Consider the following 25414-nt stretch of genomic DNA (forward strand, 5'->3'; position numbering starts at 1 on the left):
ATAGAGAGAGAGAGAGAGAGAGAAAGCGAGAGGAGAGAGAGAGCACTAGTATTTAAAATTCAGTTGGACCCAAGGGTTTAGAGTTACTTTATTTTGGAGGAACATTCTTCTAAATTGAACAATACTCTTCTGTTAATTTGTGGTACTGAGGTAATCTGGGTTTGCTGTGATGCTGAACCCTGTGCCATTGCGGAGGTCAAATGCCAAAACAGCAGCCCATGGTGGACAGTATTTGGTGGAACTCTCAGTTTAAGACAGGTTTAGAAGCAGCAGTGGCATCCACTTCCTAAACCACATGCCTCTGGAAACTCTATGAATTGGAAAAACAATGATAGTTATAGAAAGGCTTCTGGCTTTTTGTTCATAGGGTCGCTATGAGTCGTGCGCAATTCAACAACATCTGTATATATGAATACACACATACATATAGAGAGGGAGAGAACACAAAAACGAAAACCCTGGCTACATCATAGATAGCCATTAAGATTTCAGCTGCTAACCTAAACCTTGGTGGTTTAAACGCACGGGCCACTCCTCAAGAAAAAGATGAAGCATTCTGCTCCTGTAATGATTTGCCAGGGAAACCATATGAGACTACTCTGTCCTCTAGGGCCACTAAAAGTCAGAATCAACTTGCCAGAAGTGGGTTTTGGTTTGGGGTTGCAGTCTTTAAATCCCGGGGAGGGTGGATGGAGTGTGAGAAGGGAACAGAAATTCTCGTTGTGATCTTGGTTAGTGAGGGAGGGAAATGTCTCCTCTTGTACATCACTCCATGTCGTCGTTCAGATTTCCAATGTTAAGTCATGATCCCAGGCCTGTACATGAGTGAAGAGCAGGCCTCCGCCCAAGTGTGTTCTGTTATTAGTCAGTCCAGGCTCACTTTCCCAGTCAGCCTCTGGCTCCCACCATGGTGTTTGCTGACAAAAACTGGAGGTAGCTCTAGTATATTTGGTAAAGTTTTCTTCTTTCTTCCTTAAAAAATGGCTAATTATTTAGTGTCTTCCTCAAACGAGAGATCTTGTCTGACCAAACAATTTCTCTTTCAGAAATTATACCATTTCAGTGGTAAGGAAATAGATTAATTTACATTATTTTTTGTAAGTCAGAATGCTCCCTAAAAAGACAATCATAGAACTTTAAAAAATTGAATGCTATCACAAAAAGATCTTAAAGTTCATGTGAGTATAAATATATAATACATTCTTATTTTGAAAATCTACTAAATAGTTGTTGGAAGCAGGAGTGGTATCCACTTCCTAAACCACATGCCTCTGGAAATGTTATGAACTTAGATAAATGTCCGTAATTATAGAAAGGCTTTAGGCCTTTTATTCATAGGGTCACTGAGTCGTGCTCAACTTGAAGGCAATCAACAACAACAACTAAATAGTATGATATTAGCCAATAATGCACTTAAAATTCCTCTCAGAACTTAGTGTATTACTAAATATTTGTGCACATCAGTCAGCCTTTCAAATAGCAGTATTTACAATATATTATGTTTAGATAACAAATTGTTTCTTTGCTCTTGCTATTTAAAACAGCATCAACAGAAATCCTAAAACTTAAAAAGTTACTAGATAATGTTTTTAATAGCTTCTATCATAGGTGTATTAATTTGAAATAAGCTAACAGATAATAACTACTTTTTAGATGTTTTTATTTGGATCACTGTAAGAATTCCTCTCATTGCTCCATTCTGCTTCTCAAGAGAGAAAGAGGAAAGATAAACTCTGTGGAGCAAAGACCATTTATTTCTTTTTTAAAAAGCAATTAAACTAGCTTCTTTTTTTTTATTTTAGAAAATAAATTTAAACTGAAGAGTTTTTCTACATAACTCCAAAATAATGACACCAAAAAGTTTAAATCTGATTCAACTATTATTTAATGGGGAAATAAACAATGATCTTTCATAAGAAGTAAATACATACAAATTAATGTTCTTTTTATACTATACTTCTTTCTGTTGTAAACCATCAAGTTGGAACCAATTCCCAGCTGACCCTCCAGTGAGTTTTCAGAGACTATAATTGCATGGGAGGAGATTGTCTATCTTTCTCCTACACAGAAGCTGGTAGACTCAAACTGCCTGCCTTTGGATTGGCAGCACAACTCCTTACCACTAAGCCATCAGAGCTCCCTTTGTACCCTATTTTATGTGTAAATATAGGAGAAAGATGAAACATTCTGCTTCCATAGAGATGTGCAACCTTAGAAATCCTATGCTGCAGTTCAACTCTATGCTAGAGTGTCACTCTAAGTCACCAGACAACAGGATACTTTATAGAAAACAAAACCAAATCCATTGACAATGAATTGCTTCTGATTCACGGTGACGCTATGCTGTGGTGGTGGTTAGCTTCCGTAAAGTTGGCCTGCACTCTTAGTGACCCTACGACCAACATAAGGGAAGCCTGCTCTCTGCTGCAGCATCCTCACCATCTCGGACATGCTAGAGAGCACACTGTTAGTCACCGTGTCACTTCATCTCCTAGAGGGTTGTCCTCATTCTCTGACCCTTTGCTTTTCCTAGTTTGATGTCTGTCCAACAACTGGCTCCTCCTCCCGATAACATGTCCCTAGTATGTGAGACCAAGTTCCACCATCTTTCCCTCCAGGAAGCACCCTGGTTACACTTTCTTCAACAAAGACTTCTTTGTTCTTTCAGCTATCTGAGGGGTAGTCATTACTCCTCACCAATACCACAATTCAAAGGTATTGATTCTTCTTCCAGCTTCTATTGTGACATTTTAGGACAGAGAGAAACTGCCCCGTAGGTTTACCAAGAGTATAAACCTTTACAGAAGGAAAGTATCAAAGCTTCCTTACAAAGGAGTGGTCCTTCGGTGGATTTTGGAGGCTGAAAATCACAAAGGAGGTGATAGACCATCTTTTCCCTATAGATCCATTGCTAGATTCTAATCCTAGATAGATCTGCGTATATCTAAAATACACAAATATAAATAGTATCTATTACATATTTATAGTACATATAGTTTGGAGAACGACATCATGCCCAGAAAGGTGGGGGCACAGCGCAGTAGAGGAAGACTCCAGATTAGATGGATTGACAGTGACTAGGGCAATGGAGGTTGGTGTATTGAAGTCGTGAGACTGGCTCAGGACAGGGTAGGCTTCTGTGCTGTTGTACATAGGGTCGCTATGAGTTACAGGCAACTCGATGGCACACAACAACAACATAGTGATTATCCATTAAAAAATGTGGAGTTTCCCCTAGAACATCAACTATGTACTGTTACTAATGTAACTGGGCCTCCCTGAAGGTGCTCCTAACACAAAGGCAGCGTTCGCCTGGTGGTCTGAATCCACCAGCCATTCCAACCTCCTCCCTTGTCATAACAGCCTCAGAAACTCAATGGAGGGTCAACTGTGAGTATGTTCTGGACTGCAATGAGAGAGATTAATGCAATCTGCACGTAAGTGCTGAGTTACAAAGTAAGCCTTAGAAAGTTATCAGTGTAGACAGTTTTAGAATTGTGAAATCTGTTGTTGCTGAATTTTTTCAGCTCTCTTTTTCTTTCACACTATAGCATTGAAGCCTTCATGGAGTCAATAATTACACAACAGGAAACCACTTCACATGAAATTCCTTTCTCCAAACTTAAAGATAACAGAATTAATGTTAAAGTGTTTACTTTCTCGTCTGAGTGGCTATAGAGCATAAAATAAGATAGACATTTGGCAATTTATTATTTAATTGATCAATACAGATGTCTCAGCAATTCATTCACAGATGAGTTCCACTGTTTACTCTTGATTCTTCAGTCAATTTCTCTGTGTCAGGGACAAGTGGACACTCCAGGTTTATCTCAAGTGTGCATGTTCCCTTGCTAAGGATTTCCACCTTATTATGAGAACTTTTTCATCAATATACAGTCTATGTGGGATCACAGATACAGGATCATAAACAGGGACATTTGCTCTTCTGTGAAAGGAAAGCACCCACCAATATGAAGTGGTGTTGTTGTTTGCTGTCAAGTAGAAAGTGACTTATAGATAACCCTCCAGTGGATTTTCATAGGCAGGAAATCGCACAAGAGGAGACTGCCTATCCTTCTCCCTCGGAGCTACTGGGGGATGTGTGAGCCATGTGCTTTGGGATTGTAGCGTGGCTTCTTACTGAAATAGTAATGTTGAAGAACCTTAAAACTATTTATTCAAAAGAAATTTAAATATTCTTCATGGCCACAATATTTTATAAATGTATTCTTTTATTATACAGCACATAGTGAAAATCATTAATTGAGCTGACAAGAAGAAAACAGATTTCATGGAAAGTTTAAATATGATAAAAAAATTGTTATAGCATTTACTTAGTAACTATGTATTATTATCAAATTTTTAAGTAAGTTAGACAACAGAATAGCAACAAACCAAACCCAAACTAGATCCTGTCTAGTCAGTCTGGGAGACTCATACCCACTCCCACTCCATGTGTTTCAGGGTAGTATTGGGCTCCATAGGGTTTTTGTGGCTGTGTTTTTTCAGAAGTAGATACCAGGATTTTTCTCTCTGTTGCCTCTAAGTGGGTTCAAACCATTAAACTTTTACTTAGTAGACTTGAAGTGTGCTTGCTGCAGAAAATCAAGGACTGTAGTCTTTAAAATAGATTAAAGCTTAACATCAAGAAGACAAAGATTCTCACCATGGGGCCAATTGGCAGCACCATATTAGATGGAAAAGAGACTGAAGTTGTTAGCAGTAACAGCTTGCTCAGCTCCACAATCAACTTTCTTAACACCAATAGTCAGGAAATCAAAAGACTAATTGCAGTGGGAAAATTAGGGACCTCTCCAAAGTGCTGGAAAACAACTATGTCAGTCTAGAGACTAAGGTGCACCTAATCCAGACTAGGGTTTTCATAATTACTTGTTATGCTTCAGAGAGTTGAACAATGACTAAGGATGACAGAAGAATTGATGCCTTTGAATTGTGGTGCTGGAGAAGAGTCTTACACATACCGTGGACCACCAAGAAAACAAATAAGTCTGTCTTAAAGAAGGTGAAACCAAGTTTCTCCTTAGAGGCTAGGATTTCGAAGCTCTGTCTCACATACTTTGGGCACGTGGCCAGGAGAGACTGATCTTTTGAGAAGGACACCATGCAGGAGAGGAAGACCTCAGAAGAGATGGATTGATACAGTGACTGGAGCAATGGGGGTTGGTGTGTTGGAGTCAGTGCGACCGGCTCAGGAAAGGACAGGCTTCAGAGCAACAGTACATAGGGTCATGACTTGTTGCAGGTAACTTGACGGCACATAACAACAACAACAATCCTTGGGCACTTAAATATTTGCACTACTGGAACAGCAATGCCCCTCTATTATTTCCAGAAAGTGTAGATTGTCAACATGATTGGTGTTTGTTTCATTATGCCTCCTTGGGTCTGTTTAAATGAGTAGATGTACTTATGTGAAATTACAGGAATGCTATTAACTGCCTCTGAAAACCCTTTGGAGAGTCAGCTGAGATTAGTTCCAACTTGACGATATGCAACAACATGTAAAATGGGCTTTACTCTTGTTAGATGCTGTTGAGTCTGTTCCATCTTTTTTAGTTTCTGAAATACTTGTTCCATCTTTGAGAGACCTTATGTAGAGCAGGCAAATGTGCCTGATTCAAGCCATAATTGTTCCAATCACCTGCTGCGCATGTGAGACCTGGACAATTAAGAAGGGTGACAGAAGAATCAATGCCTTTGAGCTGTGCTGTTGGAGAAGGGTACTGAATATGCCATGGAATGCCAAAAGAACATGTGTTGTTGTTGATTGCCATCAAGTCAAGCACTACTTTTAGCGACCCTATGAGCAGAAGGCCTGAAGCCTTTCTATAACTATCAACATTGATCCAAGTTCATAGAGTTTCCAGAGGCATGTTGTTTAGGAAGTGTATGCCACTCGTGCTTCCAAACCTGTCTTAAACTGGGAGCTGCATCAAACACTGTTCAACATGGGCAGCCATTATGGCATTTGACACCCCAATGGCACAAGGATCACAGCAACCCAGATTACCTCAGTACAGCATATTGACAGAAGAGTGCTGCTGTACCACTTAGAAGAATGTTCCTCCAAAATATAACACCGACTTTTAAATACAAAGGCCCTTTGTGAGGTCTTGTTAACTCTAAACAAGAGGCTTAAACTCTAAACAACCAATATAGTATATTGTTGTTATGTACCATTGAGTCACCTGCGATGTGTAGCAACCCTATGTACGGCAGCTCTGAACCCTGCCCTCTCCTGAACCAGTCTCATATGTCTCAAAAATTGCTACCAGAATGCTCCTTAGAGGCAAGAATGGTAAAACTTCTCATATGTTTTGGGCATGTTGTGAGGAGAGGCTGTTCCTTGGAAAGGGACATCATATTAAAGGGACAGAAAAGGTAGATTGACACAGTGACTGTGGCAATGGGCTCAAGTGTGTCAGACATGATGAAGACAGCACAGGACAGGGCAAGTTTCAGATCTGTTATTCATAGAGTTGCTTTGAGTCATGCCCGACTCCCAACAACATGTAAAAGCAGAGTGAAACATTGCTTGGGCCTGTGAGAGCTCCACAACTGATGTTGTTTGGGTTCATTGTCACAGACTGTCAGTTCATCTTATTAAGGGCCTTCCTCTTTTACTGACCTCTACTTGACCAAGCATGATGTCCTTGTCCAGGGATTGGGTCCACTTAATAACATGTCCAAAGTACACAAAACAAAGTCTTGGCATTTATTCTAAGGATCATTCTGTCTGCACTTCTTCAAAGACAAATTTGTTTGTTCATTTGGCCATGATTGGTATATTTAATATTTTTGGCTAACACCACAATTCAAAGTTATCCATTCTTCTTCAGTCTTCCTTGTTCATTGTCCAACTTTTTGATGCCTATGTTGTTGTTTGTTTATCTGTTGTTGTTTATCTGTTTAGTACAGTTGTGTTGGCTCTGAGCCATCGCTGAGACCCTCCAGTGGGTTTTCAGAGGCTGTATTACATGGGAGAGGATTGCTCATCTTTCTCCTGAAGAGCAGCTGGTGGATTCAAACCGAGTGCCTTGGTGTTGGCAGTGCAGTTTCTTACCACCAGAGCTCCCGTCGAGGCCATCAAAAATATTATGGCTTCAGTCAAATGTACTTTGAATCTCAAAATGATATTTTTGCTTTCTTTGTTTTTTAATACTTCAAAGAAATCTTTCAAGAGAGAATGCAACATGAATTGAAATCAGGAAAGGTGTGAGTCAGGGCTGTACCCTTTTCACTATACTTATTTAATCTACATACTGAACAAATAATCTGTGAAACTGGATTTAGAGCAAGATTAAAAGAGGACTCATTAAAAACTTTTGATATGCAGATAGTACAACCTTCCTAGCTGTAAATGAAGAGGATTTGAAGCATTTACTGATAAACATCAAAGCCTTCAGAGAGGATTACATTTCAATGTATAAAGTGATAAAGTCCTTACAATGTATTGTCTTGAGTGTAAGTCATAATTGAATCAACAACAATAACAAAAAAATGTATTTTCTTAATCAGTCAAAAATATTTTTTTCCTTTTCCCTTCTGCGCCTCCTCCCACTTATAATTCAAGTGTCCTATCCACAGGTAAAGCAAACTTTTCCTCATAGCCAGTCAAAACTGCCACTCACTGCTACAAGTCAGAACCGATCCAGGGCTGATGGCCCTTGGAGTTCCTCAACCCCACAGTACATAGCTCATCAATCTTCCTCAGAGCAGCAGGTGGACTGGGACCACCAGAGAGATGTGGTCTTTGGGTTTACAAGGTAACTTCAAAAGAAAACCTTAACCAGTTCAGAAAATTTAACTAGACATAGCTCAAAAGAACATTTTTTATAAACTTGCTGGAGCTTAAAGGCCCATTTTATCCAAGTGTCTCACTTCACAGAGGAGGACATTGAAGAAAAAGAATCTTTGTAACATTCCCTGCCTTGTAACAAATTGGGGCCTCCTTCCTCTGTGTGTTACTAGACCATGATGAGATAAATACCCTCGCATTCAAACGTACCAATCAATGTCAACTTCAATTTATGGTGGCCCTAAGTATGTTGAAAGAGAACTATGTTTCATAGTGTCTCCAGTGGCTAACTTTCTGGGAGTAGATGACTAGGTCTTAATTTTTTTTTTTTTTTAGTTGCATGAATTAACTTGAACCTCCAACCTTTTAGCAGCTTATTCATTGAACCATTTATACCACCATGGAACACTATTAAAAGTATTGTGGGATATATTTAATTGAATGACTGAATCAATCTCCAATCACTCATTCAAACATAGCTTCAACAACTCTAAAATTTAGCATCCGTTGTGGCTCGTTGAATCAGTTCCACACCAGAGCAACCTTACCTGTAACAGAACTCATTTTGCCCAGTTCTGTGCTCTCTCCATAATCATTGGTGTGTTTGAGTCCACTGTCGTGTCAGTCCATCTCATGAAGGCTTTCCCTTGTTTCCACCAGCATTTCAGGTTTGAGCAAGTTTATGTCACCTCTTTCCTCCAAATGCCCAAGGGTGGTTTGTTTCTGTAGAGTTTTGATATAGGCACACATCACTTCACATCCACCCAGTGTTCTATGGGATGGATTTTGTGTGAACTTCATATTGTAGGCTAGTCTTGCTTTTTCTTTGCCTTGAACACGCTTCATGCCTTAACAGTGATAGTAAACACGCTGAGACTCGCTTTTGTCTGACCGACGATCCATATGGTAACAGTTCCTCCATATTTGTAATTGAGCTCGCTTACATTTTCATTCATCTTGTTGCTCTCAGCGGACCCTGTCCTTTAACAGCTCGGATTATTTCCTCTTTGTTTCTGAGGATCGTCATGAGTGTGACATACCTCCATCCTGAGCAACAGCGTGCAGTGATTTTCCACCTTGGTGTTGTTTAATTACCTTTTGTTTCACTTCCAAATTGCTACTTCTCATCTGCCTTTCACTGCTGTTTTCACTAGCATGGGTTTCCCTGTGTTTGGGCGCCATGACTCTTGTCAAGAACCAGTTTGCACAGCCCACAGAGCTATTTTTAAACTTAAGCTTATATATTCATAAGAAGCCAAAACTCCTAAAATGGGACTGACATCAGAGTTGAGGGAAGACAGAAAAGGAGGGGAGGAATGATGTATATTGCATTGAAACAGATGAGAGAGAGCTGTTTAAAAGGGACATATGAATGGGTATTCTTGTCATTATAGAAGTCCAGAGTGAAGGCTATATAGTGGCGTGGACTTCAGGGGAGGGATTGCATAACAATGAAAGAGTTTTTCTTTTTCTTTTCAAGGGGAAGAGTGAATTGGGAGGAAGGGGGGGAGTAGCGAGAAAACTGCAACAATGAATGACTGGAAGCCCTAAGTCTCTGTAAACTCTCATTAAAATTAATTTAAAAAAAAGAAAAAGAAATCCTACCTTCTTATTTGAGAATGCTCCTAATGAAGAAGTAAACATAAATTATAAGTACAGTGGATCCATATAACCCGATCATTTTGGGAAAGAGAATTCAGCGTAGAATGGCATGTGGAATGCTTATTGATTCATCCATTCATTTTTAATGTAACTGAGGGAAAATTGTGATTTTTTTTTTCTAAGTCATTGTGGTAGAAATGATTTTAAATATATTAATCAAATTGCCTAAAGTAAAGGACACTAAAACAACAATAGTTCTTTCATAGACCCTTCCACCAGCCACCAGAATGCCTTAATGGTAAAATAGTCCCCTTAGAGACTGGAAACCAGGGGAAAATATTGAAACCACATCTCTGTTCCTCAAGTGCAGTCAATTTTGATCTCTGATGTGTGGATACTTTCCATAGTGCTTAGCAGAGGGACAGCACTCATAAAAAAAGAGACCATCTTCATGGACAAAAAGAAGTCTCAGCCTACCACTTAAAATGTACTTCTTGTGTATAGTTAATGGAGCCAAAGAGAAGGTGGAGAAGAATCCACACCCCTTCTAGGCTTTAGGTATCATTTGCCTGACTTCTGTATTCAGCCCACAGAGCTCAAGAGAGGACACCAGATGTGTTCACACAGAAGAAACTCTTTGACCTTCAAAGTTTCCCAGTAACCACCTACAGGGTTTTGTTACAGAACATGGCCCCATATTCTCTCCTCATTATTTCTTCTGAGGACTCAAAGAATAGGAGGAGCCTCCTTGTAGCTTTGACCATGAACTGCTTCACTCGGTTGAACTATTTTGTTGTTTGTTGAACTGAGTCAGCCACTGACTCTTAACAATTCCACGTACAAAAGAATTAGATTGATGTGATCCTTAGCTTTTCCTGTCTGACTTTCAGTAGATCTCCAGGCCTTTCTTCCTAATCTATCTCAGTCTAGAAGCTGTGTTTCAACACAGCATAGTAACATGCAAACCTCCACTGGCAGGTGGGTGATAGATACCTGTACATGAGATATACTGGCCAGGAATCAAATATGAAAGGCAATAATTCTATCACTGAACTACCCCTACCTTCAACTGAACTATTCCCATATTATCACTGGGAAAACTGACAGCAAAGTGATGTATTGAATTGGTTGGTTGCGGGTTTTGTTTTTGACACGGTGACTGCACCAATGCACAGCAGGCGATGAAGATGGTGCGAGGCAGAGCAGCATTCCCATCGGCTGTTTATAGAATCACTGTGAGTGGAGGAGGGGAAGGCCCTCAACAAGGTGGATGGGCACATTGATTCTACTGGTGGGCTTGAAAACGTCAGAGATGGTGAGCATGACACCAGATAGGGCGCGGATCTGATCCATTGTCCATAGGGTCCCTAAGAGTCATAGCTGACTTGATGGCACATAACGAGTCATAGTGGACTTAATGGCACTTAAAAATAATAACGTGTTGTATTTCAAAATAAACAAATTTAGAGGAACTTCTATTTGAGGGTATCATGTTTTAATTCTCTTTTAAACTCATGGCTGATTGGAAATGTAAAGGCTAGCATTGCTTACATTCAGGAACCCATCTGAATGTCATGAATACCTAGTTTTGCTGGAAAAGAAAGGGGCAGGAAATGTTTTTGTAGTGTTATTTCAGAGCTCCAAGGATCTAAAGCCCTGCTGGCAAAGCTGTGCCCTCAGTGCCTGGTAACTTAAGTGGAAACAGACAATGCCTGAGATGAACTTGTGGCTCACGGGTGGCTGTGGAAATGCATTAGTGATGCTGGCAGTGGTTAGCCGGCCTCTGCAATTCAGTTGTTGGTGTGGGATATGTTTGCTCTTCTGCTTCTGAGTCAACTCAGTCAGGCTGTAATACACATTCTGAGCTTTGCTTCAGGACAGCTCAGCGGAAAAGCATGAGTCAAGAAATTTGCATTATTTAATGACCTCCGCTAATAGGTTAAAAATGGGACTCACTTGAGCCGGAGCAGAAGGGTAACACAATTCCTATTCAGTGTGAATTGTGCTGTGAGGGGTCACCCCAGAATGGCACTGTAGGATCTGTGGCAGTTAGCCACAAGGGGCTATTAAGAACTGCAAATGTGGCTAGAATTGAGATGTGCTAGAAGAGAACGGAGGCAGGGACGGTGCAGGGGGAGGAATCCCACCCTCCGTGCAGATTATGACCGGCGGATGGACTTCATGCACAGCCACCACCCATCTGTCGGTGGGGGCATGTCTATTGGGCTGTGGAGCAGGTTCCAGCAGAGTTTTGAGACTTAGCTGGAACAGAAAGAAAAGCTTGAAAATGTACTTCCAAAAAATCAGCTCGGGAACAACTCTGTGGATCACAGTGGTTCATTCTAGGTGTGCACTAGGTTTTTATGAGTCTGGGCCAACTTGGTAGCTTCTAATGGATGGAAAATACACACAGAACATCAAAGAAGTTTTAAAAAAAAATAACAGTCCCAGAGGTGCATGGTTCGAATCCACCAGATGCTCTGCCGGGTAAGGAGGGGCAATCTCCTCCTGTACCAGTCAGATCTGATTTGACGGTACACTCACACAAAAATAATAAAATTTAAAAAAAAAGAAAGAAAGGATGAAAAATATCTCAGCAATAATTTTTATATTAATCACATGTTAAAATGATAGTGTTTCAGATGTTGTTATGTACCCTTGAGTCGATTATGACTCAGAGCAACACTCTGACCCCTGCCCTGTCCTGAGCCATCCTCATGATACCTGACAGGCTCGAGTCCACAGGTACAGGCACTGGGTCAACCCATCTTGTTAAACATCTTCCTTTCCTTCATTGATCTCCCACCTTTCCAAGTAAAATGTCCCTTTCCAAGGGCTCGTCCCTCCTGACAACATGCCCAAAGTCATTGAGATGAAGTGTCACCGTCCTCACCTCTAAGGAGCACCCCAGTTACACTTCCTCCAAGACAGACTTGTTTGTTCCTTTGGCTGTCCACGGGATATTCAGTACTCATCTCCAACACCACAGTTTACAGACACTGATTCTTTTTAAGCCATCCTTATTCATTATCCAACTTGCAGATGCATAGGAAGTAATTTAAAAAAATACTATAGCGTGGATGAGAGGCACCTTAAACATTTTAGATATATTGGGTTAAGTAAAACATATTATTAAAATGAGTTTCAACAATTTCTTTCCTCTTTTGTCAACCTGGCTACTAGAAATTTTAAATTGTATGTGTGGTTCGTGTAATATCTGTATTGGAGGGTGCTGTTTTGGAACAGTGGGGAATGCCCACATGGTTCAAAGGGAATTTATCAAGATCTAGTAAACACATTTGATAAGATCATGATGATATGACCCATCTCCCAAGGGGGATTAAGAGAAGTCAGACTGCTTGGGTTCAAATTGGACCAATTACTAAATCTGTTTCCTCGTCTATAAAGTGAAGTTGATAATTACAGACTGTTTGTTGCTAGAGGGTTAAATGCAATAATGTGTATAAAGCATTTGGCGTGAGGCTTAAAAGAGGCAGCACTGGATAAAAGGTAGCTTCTATTATCTTAGTTTAAAATGTCAAATCAGTGATAGCTTTGAAATTAGTATGCATTTCACAATGCTGTTTACAAAAACCTTTCAAGCACTGCAGTTTATTTGAACATAATTGTTCAACTCAAGAAAGGTGTGCATCAGGGCTGTATCCTTTATACCAATTCAATCTGTATGCTGAGCACATCACTCAAGTGGCTAGACTTTATAAAGAAGAATGTAGCATCAGGATCAGAGGAAGACTTATCAACAACCTGCATTATGCAGATGACACAACCTTACTTGCTGAAAGCAGGGAGGACTTGAAATGCTTGCTGCAGAAGATCAAAGACAACAGCCTTCAATATGGATTACATCTCAGCATCAAGAGACAAAAATGCATGACACTGGGTCAATAGACAGCATCATGATGGAGAAAAGATTGAAGCTGTCAACTCTTTCATCTTCCTTGGATCTACAATCATCACGTTGGTCCCAGCCATCAAGAAAGCAAAAGACTTTGGGATAGTCTGCTGTCAAAGACCTCTCCAAGGTACTAAGGAACAGTGATGTCAGTTTAAAAACTATTCAAGCCATGGACTTTTCAATTACTTCCATCATCTGAAAGTTGGCCTTTGAGCTGTGGTGTAGGAGAAGAGTAATGAATATCCCATGGACTGCCAAAAGAACAAATATGTCTTGGAGAAAGTGCAACCAAGGTGCTCATTAGAGGCAAGGATGATAAAACTTCATCTCACATATTTTGGACCTGTTGTTAGGAGAAGTCAGTCCTTGGAAAGGGACATCATGTTTGGAAAGGCAGAGGGTGAGAGGAAGATCCTCAACAAGATGGATTGACATAGTGACTGCAATAATGGGTCTGAGTATACCAGAGGTGATGAAGATAGTGCAAAATAGGGTTCAGTTCCATTGCTTGTAGAGTCACTCTAAGTCATTGTTGACTTGGCAGTACCTAACAAACAAGTCTGCCCTGGAGAGGATGGAACCAAGGATGGAGACCAGGATTTTGAAGCTCCATTTCACAACCTGGGCATGTTGCCAGGAGGAACCAGCCCTTGGAGAAAGACATCAGGCTTGGAAGGGTGGAGGGAAAGCACAGGAGAGGAAGACCGTGGATGAGATGGATTGACACAGTAACTGGGGTAATGGGAGTAGGGGTTTTGGAGAAAGGAAGACTGACTCAGGATAGGACAGGGTTCCGAGCTATTGTGCATAGAGTCGCTAAGAGTTGCAGGCAACTCGATGGCTCATACAACAATTGTTTATTGTGGAAAATATACAGATAACAAACCTTGTATCTTTTTAACAATCACCATGTGTACAATTCAGTAACATTAATTATGTTCATAATGCTGTTCACTCATAACTCTGGACTTGACTTCGAGTGGACACCATGCAATCTACTGGAACCTGGTCATCTCTAAGTTAAGTGATCCCTGCACTGGTAGTGTTAGCTAGCATCAATAGAAACTCATTGACCAAAATTCAGGCCCTACTCCAAACCTACGTAATCAGAATCTGCATTTAGTGAGATCTCAGGAGGGTTCTACTAGCTTACCAAATGCTACATAAAACCACTGCCGCCTTTCAGTCAGATCTGACCAATGGAGACCATCAGGTTTCTGAGATTATAAATCTTAACAGGCACTGGCTACCTCATCTCTCTCTTGACGAGCACCTGCTGCATCTGAGCTTAATTTAAACCTAATTTAATTCCAGGTTTTTCTTTCTTAGTCAGGAAGCTCTGCTGAAACCTGTTCACCATGAGTGATGTTGCTGGCATTAACTGGAATCCCCTTTCTAGGAGATCTTTGAACGATAAATGAAAATAGGTAGTGTGAATTTTATCCAAGAATGATGGCAATGAGATGGAAAGGGAAGATATATTATAGCAAATAAATGAACAAAAAAGAGGGCTTAACAAACTGACGAGAGGAAAGCTAAGGAAAACAGAGCCCAAGATAAAGCCTTGGATTAGTCTTACAACTTGAAGAATAATGGTGGAGTGATAGAAACAAGGAAGGCTGGTTTGATAAGGGCAAATGTTCATTTCATTTTCTCAATTCTCACACTCACTCGCTTGCTGCGCCCTCCCCCCATAAACAAACACTCAATCACTCTCCTCACCTCTCTCAACTTCAGCATTTCCCTTACCTCCCATTCATTTTATGTTACCAGATCACTCCTCCATTCACGGTTTTTGCATCCATTGCCACTGCTCCTCTAAACCTCTTCTGGCAAAGGTTACTATGGACCCCCATAAAGTCAAATCCAAGGTAACGTCTTCAGTCTTTATCCTCAGGCTGTCCTTGGCTCTGACAGAGTGGGACTCACCTCTCCTCCCACCTGCCTTTGATTCTCTCTCCTCCTTCTCCATCTACCTATCTCCTCTTCTACTCATCTCTGAAACGTTGCTGTTCCATTTACATTACTGTCACAGTGTGCTTTTTCTTTCTCATGGTACAAACTATCACAGTTATTCCGAGAATTTGCAGATCGTTATATGTACCCCAGTCCCCTGAATTTGTATTTTTCCAAAAAGCTAGCTGTACTCATGAGCACGTACAATACTGTTCTGTCCATCTAAGGCTGAATGCTAATGTCTACTTCCAAACCCATCGTCTCCTGATCTTCCCTACTGTGAGGAATGGGATCTAGGCCAGAAATTGGAAAGATCCCTTCCTCTCCCTCTCACCACCCCCTCTTCCAACTTCAGATCCTCGTGATCACTTGCCTGACAACTATAATACCTCACCTCTCCCTCAGCTCTATCCACTGCAATCCACCCATCCACACCAACAGCAGGTTTATTTTTCTAAAATGCATTGTTCCTGATGGAGCTTTGGTGGGACAATCCATAGGGAGTAGCACTGCTGATCCAAGGCCACACCTTTCTGGTAGTTCGAATCCATCAGTGACTCCATGGAAGAAAGATTGGTGATCTCCCTGCTATTTACAACCCCCGAAACCTACTGGAGGGTCAGCCATCAGTCTGTTACAACTCTATAGCCATGAGTTTTGGTGATGGTGGGTGGTGGTGGTGTTTTCATTGTTTTTAAATGCACACCCTCAGCAAGATGGATTGGCATGGTGACTGTAACAATGGCTCAAGTTCATCAGAAATTACAAAGATGGCACAAGACAGGATCATAGGGTCATTAGTCAACTCAATGCCACCTAACAACAATCTCACATTTCCAAGACTTTGATAAAACCTACTGCTCTCAAGCTGAAGTTTAAATTTCTTAAAAGTCATTAAACTGCCCTGACCTATGCCTAGGTCTCCCAGCCTTGTATCACTCGAGCTGACCTTGAACCTAAATTCCAGTGGAACTAGATTTGATATGTTGATCTCTTTCACAAATTCATACCTTTGTTCATGCTGGTTCTTCCCAAACGGTCTTCTCCTCACTCCGTACCTCATTTTCCTAAGTCCTACCTGCAAATCTTCCAGACATCTGGAAAAATATCTACTCCACATCAGGAATCAAATAAGAGATGGTCTTTAATGACCTCTCTAAAGTACTCAAGAGCAATGGTGTCTCTCTGGAGGCTAAGGTGTGCCTGATACAGGCCATGGTCTTTGCAACCACTTGTTATTCATCAAAGAGTTGGACAATGACTAGGGAGGACAGAAGGAGAATTGATGCCTTTGAGCTGAGGTGCTGGAGAAGAGTACTGAATGTACCAGGGACTGCCAAGAAAACAAACAGATTCATTCTGGAGAGGTTTAAACCAAGCTACTCCTTGGAGGCAAGGATTCTGGGGCTCCGTCTGACATACTTTGGGCATGTTGCAAGGAGGGACAGGTCCTTGGAGAGGGACATCATGCTTGGGAGGATGGAGGGACGGCGCAAGAGGGGAAGACCCTCTATGAGATGGATTGACTCGGTGACTGGGGTAATCAGGATGGGTGTGTCAGAGACAGTGTGATTGGCACAGGATAGAGCAGGGTTTAGGGCTGTTGTACATAGGGTCGCTATGAGTTGCAACCGACTCGATGGCACATAATAACAACAACCTGCAAATCTTCCAGACATCTGGAAAAATATCTACTCCACATCAGGAATCAAATAAGAGATGGTCTTTAATAGGGAACTATGGTGGCCTAGTGGGTAAGGAGTTACACTCCAGCTCAAAGGCAGGAGATTTGAATCCACCAGCTGCTCCTCAGGTAACAGCTGGGTAATGAGTAATCTCCGCCAGCTTGACTTACAGCCTTGTAAGTCTTACAGCCATGACCTACTGGAGGGTCAGCTATGAGTTGGTTCCAACTGAAACACTAGAGAAGTGTTCAAGAAAAGCAAATGCTTCACATCTGAAAAAGCCTATAAGATGAGATTTTGAATGAGTAATGGCAGGAAAAATATTAGAAAGTCATCTTATGTTTACTATTAACTTTAAAAGCCCTCAACTGGGTGAGCCTTCATCTCCGCAGTCAGCAGATCACTAGGATAACTTTCCAATGTGACTCAAATTTTTAAGATTGATACAGGGCAGAATTTCAGGGCTATTTCCTGTTTGGAAATGTTCATGGGAGGGTGAAAGTAAAAGATAAGTTCAGAACTAATTCATCAAGGCTCTACAAGAACACATACAAAAATATATTGTTGTGTCAAAAGGAAATAAGTGATCATCAGTCTGCTCACGAATGTAGATATGCATTCTGGTGTCAAGTTTTCATCTTCCCAATAAGCTAGCTCTACTCATGAACATGTATGATACTGTTCTGTACATCAAAGGCTGAAAGTATTCAGCAAGTGACCCCCAAGCTCCACATCTATCACATGGAATGGCAATAGTGTGGTTGCAAAGATGAAATGAAGCATGGGTACAGAACGCAAGTAGAGAGGGTATGGGCAACAGTTTGAAGATGTACTAATCAGATTAAGTTTTTCTGGCCACAGACACATAAGACCCCTTTCCTCTTTCGATACAGCTTCCAGCACTTTTAGGAACTCTTGGACAAAACACTTTAAGTCTACACATCTGCTACTTCACCTACAAAATAGTTCTCAAGAGATAACATGTACAGCTTTCCAAACCCATTTGCTTTTGCATTTATTTTAAAGATTTAAAACAAAACAAAACAAAAGGGTACCCTAGCAGCAGCTTGACTTTTCCCTCAGAATTTCTGAACTATTAGGTGTGTAGCTGAAAGCCTAGCTCCACCGCACTGCTTCTCCTGTGTGTTGACCTCAGAAGCGGAAAGGCTGATGCTTCTCAGAATTTCCAGGGGAGCTGGCCTGGCTGCCTCTCTTTATTATAAATTTGGTCATGTGGCCAATATTACTATTTAAGATCTGTTCTGTTTTCTCAATGTCTATGAAAACGCAGTTACCTAACTTCAGGGTGTATCTGTTATTTCTTACCTTATCATTCATTGCTTCATTACTCGTGGAAATACTTCTTTTCCTGCCCTGTTGTGTTTTTGTTTTTTTTTAAAAAAAAAAAAAAACCTTTGTGGAGTCATTTTTTTTATACTTGTAAACCACAGCCTTGGAATTTTGTTTTGGTTGGTTATTTTAGGGTGCTCCTTTCAGACTACATATATTTAATTCCCTTAATCTTTCATCATAGGGTAGTTCTAGAAACCTCTTATTATTTTAGTTGCTCTTTTTTTGCTTTGGTAAAATTGTAAGATGAAGTACCTGCAAATCTTGTTCATCTGCCTATTTAAACAGTGTCTGGAATTCTAAAATCATTGCCTCCTTTTTACTTTTAAAGGGTTTTTTCCCCATTGCTTTTCTTTTGTAAGCCATTTTATACTAATATTGTAGAACAGTATTGAAAGCTTTAGGTCTGCAGCATTTGCTATATTCAAATCCTAATTCTTTGAAAAATTGTATTTCCTCTGTGTTGCTCATTAAGTTTAAGTGAAGGCCTCTATTAATATACAAGGCTAATAGAGTAATTTCAAATTCACAACCTTAGATGCAGTATTACATATAATAGTTCATATTTGGAAATTACCACATAATATATTTCTGATTACCATCTATATTATCTTTTATTTCAAGAATAAAAAGTTTGGTATAAATAATCTACAAAATGTGGTGAAATTGTTGTCCCTCTAGAATAGGAAAAAAATTGAAAGAAAGTAAAGGGAGAATATCTTTTAAATTTTCTAGTATTGGTAGAAAATTAAGTGATCATAATGTTTCTGTATGGCTTATTTCTTCCAAATTGTTTATTTTCATTTGTTTTAAGAATATTCTTTTTTAAGCTTCTGCTGTTTTACAGATTTTTATATAAGTCCTGTGTTGTTTTCATCTTGAATTCACAAATGCTTTCTAATGTTATTAACTAAATCACATTGCATCATATAAAGATTCAAACAAAGTGATTCGATGAGACTTGAAAATTCAGTATTAGTTACCAATGGAAAGTATGAGTGAAAGGCATCTGTAACCATGTGCTTACATAGTTATTTCCTGTTTAATGATTTACTAATGTTTTACGTTATTTTGATGACAAAGCTGGACAATAGATTGTGAAGCTCTCTAGCACAAAAAAGTCTAAAAAGCCATAAACTACTAGAGAGAGAGATTGAGACTAGTTTTTAAACTTGCATTTACTACATTTAGAATTAAAATTTATCAAGAATCATTAAATTTAGTATTTGTTATCAGTATATTCATACAATTATTTTTATTTCCCTATTCTTTCAGAGCACATACTTGGAATGAGTCATTTTAGAGATATTCATGATAATGTCAGATTCCAAATTACCTTACACACATACCAAATTACACCATATTTATAAATATATATCTTCATATATGCATCTAGATAATTTTATATGATGTATTTTATATCATTCTGTGTAACATGATATGAATTGACCAAATAATTAAGGGGTTTTTTTTCTTTTTGCTGACTCAAAAACACTTAAAAGCATTTCTCTAGATTGTAAGTGGCATACCATATAAAACCTTCCAATGAAACTTTAAATACTATACTCTGTTCTATAGCATTACTACAGATGCATTCTGCTGTTATTAAATGATTCTATATGACTCTCTAAAAAAGAATAATTAAGCTTGGCTTCTATTTCTTATAACCCAGTTTATTACCTTTGTTATAGCAGTGGTAATGTAAAAAAAAAATATTATGGGGGTATAATGTTTGCTAAGCAAAATAAGATTAATTTAAAATTTATCTTAGCTTGCTACTTGTGAGTTACTCAATTGATTTATGGAATTTGTGTGAAATAAGCACACATCAACCACAACAATCCCTGAAACATCAGCACAGAGAGATGTAGTTTAAGAACTAAGGAATTGAATCCCCACAGTAATTAGATTTCAAACGTAAAACAACCTCAAACTACTTCAGAGTAGAGGGAGAAAATATAATCCAATTCCAATGTTCAAATCCAGACAATGTGTAGAGCAAGTTATTTATATATACATTAACATGCTCTTCTTTATTTGAAAATGTTCCTCCCTGCGACGTTAATATGAACTGCAGCAGTTTGGTGCAATAGCACTAGAAAAAAAAATTAAAAAAAAAAAACCAAAAAAAATCACAACACTAACACATCAGAAACACAATCTCTAATTTAATCTGATTTTTTAAAATGCATTTAATTGAAAATAGGAATAGTTCTTATAGGGAAAATGCACCACTCCACTCATTGAGAATAGTTGTGAATTAGAACAATGGTTGAGATTCTTGTCTTCATGAATATTTTATTTTTTAGGGGAATTTGAAAGAGCGAAGATGCAAAATGGTTAGACATTTTCTGAGACAACATATAGATACTACCTAAAGTTTTAGTAGAAGAAATAGTAACTGTATTTCCCCGTGAAATTATTATCATTTTCCTTCCAAATCACCAAAAAAAGACAACTATGGTGGCCGACGGGGGAAGGAGGGACACACCAGAGAAAAAGAAAAAGAATTCAATCCACCAGCTACACCTCAAGTAAAAGCAAAAGAATCAATAATCAACCACAGCTACACCAACAGACTTCTAAGACTTACAGACATGACCAACAGGACAAACAGAAATGAGTGGATTCCAACAGAAAAACAAGAGAAGCAGACAAGAAAAAAAAATACATCACACCTGAAAAAACCTATAAGATGAGAAGAAAAACCAGCAATAGCAGGAAAAATAAAAGAAAGTCAACCTATGTTAAAAATCAACCACAAAAACCAGCAACCAGGGCACCCCCCATCCCCACACCCAACAGACCAATAGGATAACTATGCAACGAGACCCAAAGAAAGAAAAAGAAAACACAGCAGAAGTTCAGGCCGATTTCCCAGCGCGAAAAGTGAAAAACAAGGAAAAACTAAAAGAGAAACACAAAACCAAATCACCAAGGACCGAAAACAAAACAAACAAAAAAACATGGTCGGGAAAAAAACAAAGAAGGCAGAAGCAGGAGCCCAAAGAAAGGACAAACGAATTATCCACTCAAACGCCCAGCTGCCCAACAACCAAGCGCGACGCAGGAACAAAGACGACACTGGTCCGCACACCAAAGGAGCAAACTATGCAGCAAAAGACACAAAAGCGACACAGAGAGCACAGGAAACCGCAATAGAGGCCCACCAAAAAGGAAATCAAGCAGGAGGACAGAACAAAAAAAAAGACGCTACCCGCAACAAGACGAAGAAGAACTAAGCAGAGTAAGGGATCCCGGAAACAAACACAGAACACACAATACCCCCACCCACACAGCCCCAACCACAGGTAGGAACGATGGGAAAAAACACGCAAAGTCCACACATCTGCCACTACACCTACAAAATAGCCACCAAAACATAAAACCAACAGACCCCAAAACACATTTGCAGAGGCAGTAAATCGAAAAATAAAAAACAAAACAAAACAAAAAGACACACCAACAGCAGCTGAACCAAGCCCCCAGAAAAACCAAACTAGCACGCAAAGAACGGAAACCCCAGCCACACCAAACAGCCTCCACAATGGGAAGACACAAAAACAACAAAAGCGGATAATAATCAGAACTACCAGAGAACCCGGCCGGCATGCCGCCAAGAAGCAGAAATGCCATCATGAAGCCAAGAGGAACACGGAACAGCGGCACCAGCTGCTCAACAGCAAAAAAAACGAAAGTACCCAACTGCACAATGAACCGCCTATGAAAAACCGCAGCAGGCACAGCTACAGGACGCGTCCAAATACATCGTAGACGGCCACGAGGGAATGTAGTTTGAGATTAAAAAAAAAAAAAAGTAGATGTTCGTGGTCTTTAAACCTGAAATAGTTTCTTCAAAATAATTATAAAGAAAAATATTCAAAAGAATTTACTTCCTGAGACCTCAGACCCATCGACACAAAGAAAAACCCATTGAGTGTTGGAATATCCCCTGTTTGAAACCCCTTCTTCCTGTGGCGGGAGGCGGGAAGTGCTCAGGGAGAATGTAATCAAGACCCCAGAGCTTGTGCGCCACTGTCCCTTGGGAGCACTGACAGCTCTGGAGTGGGCGACAGGTTGCCCCGACAAAGGGCTTTGGGTCCAAGACCCGACTTAAGTCTGCAGGATGAAGAGAACACCTGCCAGCCTGGGCCAAGGCACTGGTTGGGGCCACATGCGCCACTAGTTGTGGGCCGCTAGTTTTGCGACTTGGACTCCACCGCCTGCAGCGCGGGAGAGAGAAGTGGCGGCCCAGGAGTGCGGGTGGGCTATAGCGCCGTCTCCTTTGGTTCTCCAGTTCCTACCACACCGCCCGCAGGCCTCGAAGCGGACCAGCCAAACCGCGCCGTCGAGAGCATTTTCAGCACCGGGAGGCCAGGGAGGGCGACTGCTGCCCCCTGGCGTCCGCCCGGCCCGCGCACTGCACTGCGAGTTTGACGCCGAGCTCTCCGCCAGGGTGCTCCGGGCAGCCGGCCCGGGCCCGCGGCGCCTGCAGGGCCTCGCAGAGGGAAAGGGTGCGCGCCCAGGCCAGGCCTCTGGGTCCAGCTAGCGCGGCTGCAGTGGTTTCCCAGGGCCCCGCCACGCGTCCATGGGTGGGGGGCGGGAGTGATGTCGCCACGCGTAGCAAGGGGAGCAGGGAGAACTAGGGACCCCGGAGGGGTGAGGAACCCCACGAGGGCAGGAAAAGTGAGTCTGGGAGAAGGGACGGAGGAGCCGGCAGAGTGGCTGAAGGCAGTGGGCGGGGTGAGGGTCCTGCAAGAAAGGTTAGCGCGCTCGGTGGTGAGAGATGAGAGGACCCGTCAGGGTGAATCAGAGATCCCCGCGGGGTGGGGGTGAGGGCCGCGAGCGACCGGCCAGGACGGAGGCGGAGCCGGTTAAGCTCCGTGAAAATGTGCGCGGCGCCTCGGGGACGGTGCCCAGGGAAGTTCCCGCCGCCTCCCAAAGCCAGGGTGGATTCGGCCTTTCGAGAGTGGAAGCAGAAGCCCGAGCCATTTCTGGAGAACCGGGGAGTGAGGGGCTCGGGCGAGAGTACAGGGCCGGGCTCGACTTTCAGGCCAGCCGCAAAGACCGAGCCGAGCGGATGCTTTCAACTTGTTTTTCAGTTGTTCGTTTCCTACAAGGGAACCCCTTTGCTAGCGGCTAAGCAGACTCAGAGTGAGGCGCGCTGGGTAATGAAGCCACAGCCTTAGACTCATACCAATTATTAAAGAGAACAAACCAGGAAGACCAGAAACACCAAAAGACTAGAAACACCAAAACCATGTTGTGGAAAGCCGCCTGGCCTCATTAATCATTAAAGGAATCAGTGTCACTTAGCTGCAGCCGCATGCTTGGAAGAGCGGCCGCACAGAGCCGCTTCCCCAGTTCCCGGCCCTCATGCCCCCTCGCAACCCAATCCTACTCCGCCCAGGCGGCAAAAGGTCCGCCTTAGGCTGTCCGTAGAGCCCGAGAGCCTAGCGGCGGCTCTGCATCTCCAGAGTTCGTGAGGCGACTCCCTCCGCCTGGCTCCGGTGCAGGGCTGTTTCGGGCGCGGTTTGTGGACCAGTCCCTCCCCAGGCCGCCTGGGCCTTCTCTTCCTCCTCCTGGGTCCAGGCAGTTTCAGGCATAGCTGCGCATTGCACTCCGGGGAGGGCAGCCGCGCAACTGTGCGTGTTTGCTAAGCGACAGAGCCAGGGTCCGCGCTGAGGCGGAGACTCAAGCGAGCTTGTTGCTCGTGGCGGCCGTCCGCGATACCTAGCCCGGTGTGGGTATGGGTGCGGGCACGCTGGGTGCGGAGGGGCCCGCAGACTCTCGTCTCCGGCCTGCGTACAGTAGCGCGCGGCAGCGGCGGATACGCGCGGGCCAATTCCAGGAGCCGAGGGCCGCGAGCCGCGCCCTGGCTGATACCGGAAAGGCTTGTGATTGGCCGGCGGCCGCCCCTATGCAAACGAGCTGAGGGAATGGAATTCCTCGGGCCGGGTTTACAGTAAAAGCACGTTCATTTCCAGGCACTCTCATTCATAGAGCCAGCGGGCGCGGGCGGGACGGGCGCCCCGCGGCCGGACCCAGCCAGGGCACCACGCTGCCCGGCCCTGCGCCGGCAGGCACTTCTTTCCGGGGTTCCTGGGGACGCCAGAAGAAAGTCAACCTCTCATCCTTGACCTGCGTTGGAGCTTCGGTTTTTTACTTCTTACTTTTGAATGAACTGGCTCTTAGACTGGTTGTTTCAACTTTCTGCCTGTGAACTTTCCCCCCAGCTTGTTTCCTTTGACAACTGCGGAAGAAAGTGCACGGGGCTTCCAGGCGAACCGTGAAGTTGCGTGTGCGTGGCAGGGTGCGTGGGAGTGTTTGTGTGTGCGTGTGTAATCCGATCCGCTCCGTCTGTCCCAATCTTCCTTGGAGCTTCCTCACAGGGTGGGCTCCACCTGCTGTGGTTAAGAGATTGCTCTTGAGTCTTTAGCATTTTGGGGGCAGTTCGGGCGCTGGGACATTTGAGGAAGATCGTCTAGTTCTTTTCTAAATCGGGCTGACTCACTGAGCCTCTGTAGACAGTGACTGGCTTCCGAAGAGTGCGTGTTTGCGTGCGTGTGACTTGCTGCTGCTGCTGAAACTCCCACGAAACCACAGGAGAAGCCACAAGCCAACATCCCCAAACCCCAGTTCTCAGAGAGGGTGGAGACTTGTACCCTGAGTACATCATCGACTTGGACTTTTTTTTTTTTTTTAAGATTAGAGCAAGCTCTTTGAATTTCCTGCACTGAGAGTTTTACCAGAATTTATTGCGAGAACATGACAAGTACTTCTAGCCCAGCCCTGCTCCAACTACTGAAGCTGATTTTCAAGGCTACTTAAAAAAAAAAAAAAATCTGCAGTGAACATTAATGGATTTCTGTTGTGTTTAAATTCTCTACAGATTGTATTGTAAATATTTTATGAAGCCGAGCATATGTATATATTTATATATACGTGCATATACATTAGTGGCATGACCTCTGGAAATCGCAGCTCTTGCTTTTGAGGACCGAAGCCGATTTTGCTTGATAAAGTGGCGCTGTGTATGGAAGACACTCGTGCATTTTGTTTTCTATTGGGACTCTAGAGGGGGGA

At 42.1% G+C, this 25414-nt stretch overlaps 1 protein-coding gene across 1 annotated transcript in view; it reads left to right on the top strand.

Annotated features, from left to right (window-relative positions):
- RUNX1 (runt-related transcription factor 1) overlaps positions 1-25414 on the top strand; it is a 370084-nt gene that overhangs the window by 191599 nt on the left and 153071 nt on the right. The window contains exon 4 of the mRNA XM_006886733.1: positions 11875-11881. Coding sequence (XP_006886795.1) covers positions 11875-11881 — 7 coding nt within the window. The remainder of the gene's footprint in view (positions 1-11874; positions 11882-25414) is intronic.

This window comes from Elephantulus edwardii, unplaced genomic scaffold (genome assembly GCF_000299155.1).
Source record: "Elephantulus edwardii isolate Elephantulus edwardi_28Jun2011 unplaced genomic scaffold, EleEdw1.0 scaffold00051, whole genome shotgun sequence".
Lineage (NCBI taxonomy): Eukaryota > Metazoa > Chordata > Mammalia > Macroscelidea > Macroscelididae > Elephantulus > Elephantulus edwardii.